This window comes from Loa loa, assembly GCF_000183805.2.
Source record: "Loa loa unplaced genomic scaffold supercont3.40, whole genome shotgun sequence".
Classification (NCBI taxonomy): domain Eukaryota; kingdom Metazoa; phylum Nematoda; class Chromadorea; order Rhabditida; family Onchocercidae; genus Loa; species Loa loa.
The window spans coordinates 188217-197716 of NW_018108220.1; the positions used below are offsets into that span (position 1 = coordinate 188217).

A 9500-nucleotide genomic window follows, 5' to 3' on the forward strand; every position below is an offset into this window, starting at 1 on the left:
GGAAAATGATTTTCGCTGTTTGAAATTTGAGTGTTGATATTTGAAGCGAAAATGGAACTAGAGTCTTTTCGAAGAAAAAGTGACTGGAAAGATTATCAGTCTTTCAGTCTTCCTGATCTTGATTAGAGAGGAACAAATCGGTGACATTAAGTTTTCTGGAAGCGCTCTTGTCCCATCCTCCCTTCAATGTCAGCATTCAAAAATACTTCTCTGATCAGTTTATATCAAACTCATAAAATGCTCATTTAGGCGAATTTGTTTATGCATATTTAGCGAATTTGTTTATGCATATTTATTTATAAACCTGATATAACGATATTTGAAGAACTCCAAAAATAGTTTAACTCTTCGATAACTGCTCTTACCTTCCGTATATATACATATATATATATATATATATATATATATATGTCTATCTATATGTGTGCATATGTGCGTGTACGTGTGTGTGGGGTGTGTGCATACGCAGTCTGTGCATAGCTGGAATTCCTAAGCAATGGAGAACCGGCTCCCGAGCTCTATTCTGTCTCGGAAAATTACAGATGCTAGATGGTTTTCTGAAGTCTACCACAACATTTCTTCTTTTCTCTCTCTCTTTTCTCTGCTCTTCGTCTCATTTATTTGTTCTGAAAATTCCTCAGATTTTTCTATCTCCCCGAAGTGATCATTTCTATAAACTTTTTTTCTCCTACAATTGCTTCGAAGTTAATAGCAATGGTATTAGCGGGCTGATTATTTGACATTAAAAAAGTTTTTTTTTTTAATGCACTTTTGAAAACATAAAGGCCCAAAAAATATGGCAGCTGTTTATGTCTGATAGGTTTACTGTAACTACCATACTTCTTTAAGAAATTAATCTGATATGCTGTGAAGATTTTGTGGGAATGGTTGAAATTTAAGCTAAAATTTTCATAATTAAGCAAAAGAAATATCAACAATGATAGGATGAAAGGAATAATTTCTTAACAGTTCACGAAGACATACCATTTGTTACCAACCGTTTACTTTGCTTACATATCTTTTTCTACTCAATCACTTACCGACTGGTTACTTCTATTTCTCTCAAAGTGATCGCAAATTAATTAAATGATTTTTTTTCTCCAAAAAATTTTCGCTATCCATTGCTTCTGATGAAAAAGTTACTATTTTCCTGAAAATTTTATTGGATTCTCTTTCAACGCTATCTGTCCTGCTAACAGTGTCCCACCCTGTCTCACCGTGCTAAAAGAGAAATGTACACAGAAGTGTATTAAAGTACGAATACCTCAAATTGCGTTACCTGTTACTGAACGATACTTAAGATCGTAATGCCAGGTACTGTTAGGGAGCTTCAATTTCATTTATTCGCTTGTTTACTTTAATGGGAATGAGCCTTCTTCAATAACTGGTTGAAACAAAAAAAAATTTTTTTTTATGAGGTGTTGTTTATTTTCGTAGTCAGCACATAAATTTTTCACACTGAATGTCCCATCGATTCATTCCACTCTTATTTTTCTCCTCCTTTTCTCATTCTTGATCATTATCGAAATGTGTCGTGTGCTACACTCACTAAAATGTGTCATTTACGTATTGATATGATATAATTTGACATGTTTATGTATACCTTTCTGTCCATTAAGATGACATACCTTTCAGTTATATACGTATCCATCCGTGAATATGTTTGCATCTATGCATGCTTTTATTTCCTGCTGCTATTACACTTATGTAATTTACTGTTGTAGGTTATAAGTAAACGTAGAATTTTAGGAAGAAGTGATGAAACAGCAGCGATTGTGTCTTCTTCCATCGTCGAAAAATTATTTGCTGAGTAATTAAATTTGGAATGTGGGAGTATATTTTCTTTTCGTTCTTGCTATTTTATGATGCTAGCAATTCAGTTTATTTTTTCGACAGCGGCGGAGACGCATCTGATGAATATGAATGAAATCAGTTGCTTCTTTGGGGATATAACTAAATGATGTAAAATTTTGCCGTATCAAACCTCGGGATACTTCTATAATCTATCGTGCTTGATGCAGAGATAAACATATGCTAAGACTGTTCTCTCGAACTTGACCTTCGTAAGCCAAGAAACTATTCAAAAAATTTATATTCGTTGTGGGAGTTTGGGTAGGTTCAGAGAATGAACATACTGCTTCAAAGTTATTTTTCTTCCTTTCAAATTTCAATAGATATACAATAGATGGCGCTTTCTTGACAGTGGAGTGATGTTATTCAATTCCATTTTTTAAATTTTTAATTGTTTAATGTTTATTATCTTCCCTTATTAATCAAATATTTACTACAAGCTACTTTCGCTGAAGTTAATGATTTGCTCTTTTCACTGAACAAGTAAGCAACTTTCACTCACAAAATATTGAGAATGAAAAGTTATTGTGGATAGTCGGAAGTGTGGATTAATTTTTTTAACAGGATTTTTGGATTTTAATAACTTTTAAAATAGTAATTGAACATTTCAAATGCGCAGGCTGTTGTTTTAAAAATGAAAATCGTAATTTCCTCTTACTTGAATTATAAAGTTGCCATTTTTCATATTTAGGATCGTCATTTCGCCTTGAAAATCCACAAAATTTTCCGAAATGTTAAATTTTAATCCTTAAATCGGGACAAAGCTTTGAAACAATTAATTAGCAAATGATGGGGTGTTTCAAATAAGAAACTTGATACATTGATATACACTTCGGCATATAAAATAATTATTATAATAAAGTTGGAAGGCATTTCACATTTGATACTTCCATCATTTTTATGTCAGTAAATTTTTGCACATGATTTGATCAGTCAAATGAATTGCTAATTTATTAATGACCAGGAATTATAACGAGGTCATTGTGGCACAAAGTACAGTCTGCTCCTTTTTCCATAGACGATATTCTTGGGTGAATATTTCTAAAAAAATACTTTTAGGTAACTAACCCCGAAAAAATAATTATTTGTAATGAAACTTATCCATTCATCCAACTGATGGCATCGTTATATACCTGACAGCATTACTTTCTTTTCATTCACTTTGTCATCACTGTTAACGGAATTTGTGTTCTGGAGAATACAGGGGTAAATGTTGAAGTGAAATAATTCCGAACAGAAAAAAGAATGTGTTTGCTCAAGGTCGTGCGGTATGGTACACAGGGGAATGTGGGAGGAGGGGCAAAGAGGAGGTAGAAGGGTTGATTCATTTGACCTCGAATAGCTATGGCATACACCCGAAATGTCATCTCCTCCCTGACCTGTCCCTTTGTTTTCTCCTCTTCCGTTCGATTGAATTCCTTTTAATAATTATTGGCTACCTGTAGATTGCAGATATTCATCGGTGAAACCATTTTTGGGTTTTTACGGATTCAGTCTTTTGAATTCTTTTTTCTGTATCCTTTTTACGATCTCGCCTGAGTTCTCACTGCATACCACTACTAATTAAAGCTATTTCTTTTTATGGACAACAATTATGGATTTTTAAAATATTTTCATCTGCTTGTTGACTTTATGCGTTTTGTATGCTTTCATGTTCAATATTTCTGGTTCAAATCATTTTATTTAATTGTTACTGAAACATTTAATTGTAGATCTACCTCCTTGAATTCTGGTTTGATCCATCGTAGTAAATTAGGAAAAGACATATCGACACAAATTATTCTAAATCACAAAGATTCCTGAGATTGGAATTGCAGTGAGTTATACAATGAAATATTATTTAGGTTCAGGTAGCTGACAGCTATGTTTGCAAAACTGCCTCTTGAAATCTCTGAGATATTTCCACAGTTCCATTCAGAGATGTATATGTTTAGCATCACTGGATAATTTCGAAAAAAATTCAGTCCATTCAAATTCAATATATTGTAGCGAAGAACTTGCTGTTAAATGAAACTGAATTCTGAATGTATCTCCGTTATGCCAAATGATATTTGGCGATCCACAAGTGGGCAATTAATGACTGATTTACATTCACATACTGAATGAAAAATTCCGATAGATTGTTCGAATTGCGTACGTTTTTCGTCCTCTCATCTCATTATTCTCGGAAGTCTGTTTCTTGCGGGAAAATGAAGCCGAAATTTCCATTTTGTTAGCTCTGAAGAAAACTAGAAAGTGTTGTATTATCACGAGTATTTGTCACACTTATTAGATAGTGTTGTATTATCACGAGTATTTGTCACACTTATTAGATAGTGTTGTATTATCACGAGTATTTGTCACACTTATTAGATAGTGTTGTATTATCACGAGTATTTGTCACACTTATTAGGTATATAATTTTCAAAAACTATACAATTTGTTTACGTTTAGACTTTGTGCATAAGGCACAAACTTAAGCTTTTCCAAAATTTTTAATGATATTTAAGGTGCAATTATTCTGTAATTACACACATTGTTGTTGAATGTTGAATAGACGTTCTTTTCCCTTTTTTTTGCGTGATAAAGTTCCATTTTGCGGAAGATCATGAAAATATACAAGTAATTGCCGATTATCATATTTTTAGTATTATCAAAAGAAATTAACGAAGTGATGACGGAAAGTGATGAAGTGAATTCGTATAACGGTTCCAGTTCCTGCTGTTCTTCTCGGATACCACCTTTAAGTGATTCCGAACAACGCCTATCTGAACCAGATGCGCCAAACCACAGTTCCGAGGATTTTCATCGCTTCAACAGTGATCATGTAAAAGTAATCCCATCACTGCGTACAACGATCCCATCTGGTTATAAATATCTTCAGGTGCAAACTCTCACAAAAGAGATGATCACACTTGCTGTACATGTTAGTATTTCATTCTCACGTTACATTTGTGGGATACTGAAGCAATAATGAAGCGAGAATACTGTAACCACATGAATCTACATTATCTGTAAAGCATCATTTTGTGAATCGTATAGTTTCTCTTTTTTTTATATGGAAGTTTGTTGGCTGTTTTAAGAAACTTGACTTGAGCCACTTTCTTCAATCAGTTATTGTCGTTCATTATGATGTATCATAAGAAAGGACCTTTCCACAGCATTTCAGTGATGATAACAAGATATGTATAATAAGATATTTCTTTGTTGCGAGTAAAATAAGACCAAGTAAATCTAGCTTTTGACGATCTGTCACCTTTTCCACCAAAGCTTACAGTTTAGTCTAACAAAAAATGAAACAACTGATTTAATTTTGTAATTTGTTTTCGGGAAGAATTCCCTTGTGAAAAGCAATGCTATGCAAAGGGCGGTTAAGCTTGAGCATATTTTTGTTTATTAATGATGCTTGTTTGCACTGCATCTTGCTATTGTTGTTGTTGTTATTAAATCGCATTGATGGCACAATTAGAGTTAGCTGTTTCATCAGAAAGTAAATGCATCAAAATCGTCAGGGCAAATAGCTTCTTCTATTGTTTATCATTCTACATTTTGTTCATTCAGCACTTTTATTGCTGATAATCAACAGTTTCGTGAAATAATCTTTGACACAAGCCCACCTGCTGAGAGGTGACTTGATCTAAGGTATTGAGTTTGAAGTAAATTTTCATTTTCGATTTTTGTGCTAATCTGAAAAATCTGTAAGAAATAATTTTCAGGTTAAATGTCGTGTGGAGGATGCCTATTTATGTTGTTGTGCATATCTTGGTTTTGATGAGGAACGATTGTTCGGCTTAGCCCTTCGAACACCCTCTGAAGGTATCGGTGGTGATCGACCGAGAAATGAATATTTTTTTTGGATCCAAGTCGGAAAATAGCAAAATATGCTCCGAAACAATGGAAAATATCACATGCATGGGTTGGTAAAAATTGAAATTCGAAGTTTCCAAGTGCATGCAAATACTGAGGACATGAAAATGAACATATCAATCCAACTTTACAAGGTCATTATGTAGAATAAGGAATTTATTGACCGCACTTTTCTGTATGCCTTAATATATTGGTGTATAATTGGAAAGGCGTGTTTTTCTAGTTTTTCATTTGGGGTTTGCGTTCGATCTGCTAAGCCCGATATCCCATTTCATTGTGTTTCAATGCACGGGATGTATCCTGTTTTTATTACTTCTGATAAAAATGGTCAACAGAATAGCCTCGGTAAAAGGTGGAACTTTACAATTGATTTAAGTTAGTTGCCGTATATCCTGATTTTAAAACAGAATTTGAAGTAATTTGTAGTTGTATTGCCCTCACCCTTGCAACTGAGTTGCACAGCACATCTTTGTTGTTATCCGTTTTTCACATTCATAGTCATATTGAACTTAGACCACATTGTAGGTCTTAGACATCATCACCCATTGGTTACCTTTTATCTACTTTAAAGTTAAAGGCAATCTTTTTAGGAACATGATAAATACCGTAGGCATAATCAATCATAATTATATTGTAACTCCTCTCCAGAAAATTTTGATAATTAGAATGGTATGGAAATGAAGATTAAATTAATTTTAGAACACTGTTGTTGAAAGCCGCCCATTTTTGGCTCTTCATCTTCGAGTGCGCATATATGTGGACAAAGCGTATGTAATTGGGTGAGTTGATGCATATATCACTTGTTTGCAAATAATTCAAATATTTACCGTAGCGCTTAATCATACTTTGAAGAGATCTAGGAGGGCGCCAAGGAGCAATTTTATCAAGTTACAGACTGTAACGTATAATTTTATGAGCCTATTACGAACTTTGCGAGCCATCACTCTAATTAGACCTAATTACTCTAATTAAAATTACTTGCTTACTTAGACTGAAACAGTTATTTATGCTGTGGTTGCAGTTTAAATAAATAAGTAATTTCAATTAAAGTAATAGGCTCGTAAGGTTCATGGGATATAAAATAAATCTATGAAGTCATTTTGCAAAAAAAAAAGGAATTCACTTGTTGTGCTCTCAGATAGATTCCATTGGTTCATAATAACAGGAGTACTGGGAAAAAAAATAAAAATTCTATGAAGTTTGCAATCTACAATAAAATACTTTTATTTATTTTCCTTTCGACATTTATCATTCTAACAAGTAGAAATTTGCAGATGCCCTACAACCCTCAGGCATTATTACCTGCAGCTACGCGAAAATCTCTTAGATCAATGGTCAGGTTCAAATTCAGTTGCTGAAGAGCGCTGCTGGGAACTTGCCGCATTAGCACTGCATGCCGATGAAAATGGCAATGATCTGTTGTAATTATTTTTCGCTAGTTTATGTGTAGTTTAGTAAAATCCAATCGAAACTGGGCATTTGGGTGTTATAATTTCACTAAAAATGTTACTTTCATGAACTAAATCATCAATTTCTTTTAAATCAGCTTTGTATGTTCATTTGGACACTGTTGACCACTGCTATCCAGTTAGGTCGCTTGTACCTTTAACATTTGTTGCAGATCTTTCCGAGCTGAGCGATATTTCCCGCTTTGGGTAGTGAATGTTCACGGTCTGGATTTTGTACGACGTAACATGCCTGCAGTTCGCGAAGATCTCAAAACATGCTCAAGTAATGATGCAGTAATGGAATATTGCCAGCTGGCTTCTCGGTGAGTTTATCTTTCTTCGCTTTTTTTCTTAAATGATTGGAAATCAATGTTGAATTCCAAAAGATTCAATGCATTAGCACGTGCTTAAATCGCATTTCAAATTTTCAAAATGTGATAGTTATTATTACCACATTTTGAAATGAGTGATATGCAAATTCACGATCAGTTTGCAATTTAGTTTGGCAAAAAAATTATAATTGCAGACCACCATTCCCGCTGAACTGTCATTTGTATGGGCTGCGAAGGCATAAGATGGACACATTCGATAATGCAGTAATTGGAATTAACCCGAGGTAAAACCTTTTTTTTGGAACAGATCATCGTAAAAACTCATTTTTTGCTTCTATTTCGATTTTCAAACTGTCGAATCTTACGCTTTCGGATATCTTCTAGAGGGATTGAGACATCCGATGTCGGTAATGATGGCGAGAGAATTCCGCTGCGTGAGTTACAGTGGAGTCGGATAGCAAAGTTGAGCTATGACAAACGAAAAGTAACAATAACTGGTGTAGATGGTGTTAGCTTATCGTTGTATGCTCAATTTGAGGATAAAGCTCGCTATTTGTTAGAATTTTGCAAAGCTTTTCATCAAGCAACTTTATTTATCAACAATCAGTTTGTATTTCGTCAAAATAGTTCCAGTGAGTTGTATTTTAATTCGAATTTCGTTAAATTTGTTTTTCATGCAAATTTGTTCTTTTTTTGTGCAGATTTCACTCCATTTCCTTCTTAAAGTATTGAATTTTGAAATTTTAAAACTTTAAAATACTGGTTACACACAAAAAATAAGTTACCAGTTTAGAAATTCAATAAATAGTTAAAAATATTGTGAAATGAGGACAGTAACTTCAGCGAAACATGATTTATGAGCGATGCATTTTACATATTTCTCACAGCGCACATCATTTGCGCCTCAAAATATATTCAAATAATTTGAGTGATATAAAGTTTAGCAGCTCAGTGATATGTTGTTTTGTTTAGCAAGCATGAATTCGCCGCTGTTCTGCAATGATGATCGCTGCCTAGACGATGCAGTCTACTCTCGGCGTTCATTTAATTCACATGCTTCTAGTAATAGCACATCGGGGGTTGTTTCAGACAAACCGGGAAGCGAAGCAGACAAAGGTAATTTTAATAATTTTTTCATCTGGAAGAAATATCTGTGATTTCTCGGGATATTGCGCAATAATTGCGCAGCAGTACAAGCTTGATTAAGAATATGGCTGAAATCGATTTAAATTAAATTGAAATTCAACAAAAATGAAGCACGCTTTTAATTGGAATAAATTACTGATTTGAGAGGAACACTTGCAGATTGCGAATGGACTGACACCTGCGGCATCGCATCGGATTGTTCGTGTGAGGAAATACAACCTTTTACGGTGGAAGATCTGGTTGGAGAAATGGACAAGACATTGATTAATGCAGTTGCTGAAGTTGTCAGTACCCAGGATGAAGCAACAAGTGAAGAGAGCGGTAGCGATAGTATGGGTCGTCCCAATACTTCCTCGTAAGTTTTCGTTTGTTGTAATTTCTGCATTTGTTGGTGTAGCAGTATCTTCCTAAATTTGGTAACTGATGTTCCGGTTAGTTCATCGTCATAGCAAACCTGAATCGTACATATCGTTTACACGTGAAACAATCAAGAAATAAGCACTTTGCAGTGAAACAAAGCATTCTGTTGTAGTGATAGTTGGGGGAGCTGGACTGTGTGGTTGGGAGAAGGAATTATAATTTCTTGTTCCTTTCTTACTACCTTTAAAATTCCTTCTAATTTTTGCTCGGTTTCATTCTTGTGCCCTGTGAGGGTTATTATTGCTTCTTGCCCCTCATGTATTACTCGAAACAGTCCTTGTTCCCCTTCTAGGATTGATTCGAAAACTTTCTCTTCTTCCCTCTTTTTTGTGGTAATTGTTTGAATATATGAGAGCCACATCTCGTAGGCCTCTTTAAGTGATTTAATACATAATTGAATTCTATCAATCTTATCTGCCAGTACTTGGATCCTTGCCGTATAAAGGTTTTCTCTTTG

The 9500-nt window shown here is 34.3% G+C and overlaps 2 protein-coding genes across 2 annotated transcripts in view; one reads left to right on the forward strand and one right to left on the reverse strand.

The window, feature by feature from the left end:
• Positions 1 to 2818: 2818 nt before the first annotated feature.
• LOAG_09903 (hypothetical protein) lies at positions 2819 to 4059 on the reverse strand (the record flags this gene model as incomplete). The annotated part of the gene is made up of 3 exons (XM_003145430.1): positions 2819 to 2892; positions 2985 to 3269; positions 3951 to 4059. The coding sequence occupies 3 exons, from the start codon at positions 4057 to 4059 to the stop codon at positions 2819 to 2821; spliced, it is 468 nt and encodes a 155-aa protein (XP_003145478.1).
• A 445-nt stretch (positions 4060 to 4504) lies between these two features.
• LOAG_17105 (CBR-FRM-7 protein) overlaps positions 4505 to 9500 on the forward strand; it is a gene marked incomplete at its 5' end in the record, with an annotated part of 9775 nt that continues 4779 nt past the window's right edge. The window contains 9 exons of the mRNA XM_020449765.1: positions 4505 to 4756; positions 5547 to 5693; positions 6397 to 6476; positions 6972 to 7118; positions 7319 to 7468; positions 7672 to 7761; positions 7862 to 8109; positions 8450 to 8593; positions 8783 to 8978. Coding sequence (XP_020306657.1) covers positions 4505 to 4756; positions 5547 to 5693; positions 6397 to 6476; positions 6972 to 7118; positions 7319 to 7468; positions 7672 to 7761; positions 7862 to 8109; positions 8450 to 8593; positions 8783 to 8978 — 1454 coding nt within the window. The remainder of the gene's footprint in view (positions 4757 to 5546; positions 5694 to 6396; positions 6477 to 6971; positions 7119 to 7318; positions 7469 to 7671; positions 7762 to 7861; positions 8110 to 8449; positions 8594 to 8782; positions 8979 to 9500) is intronic.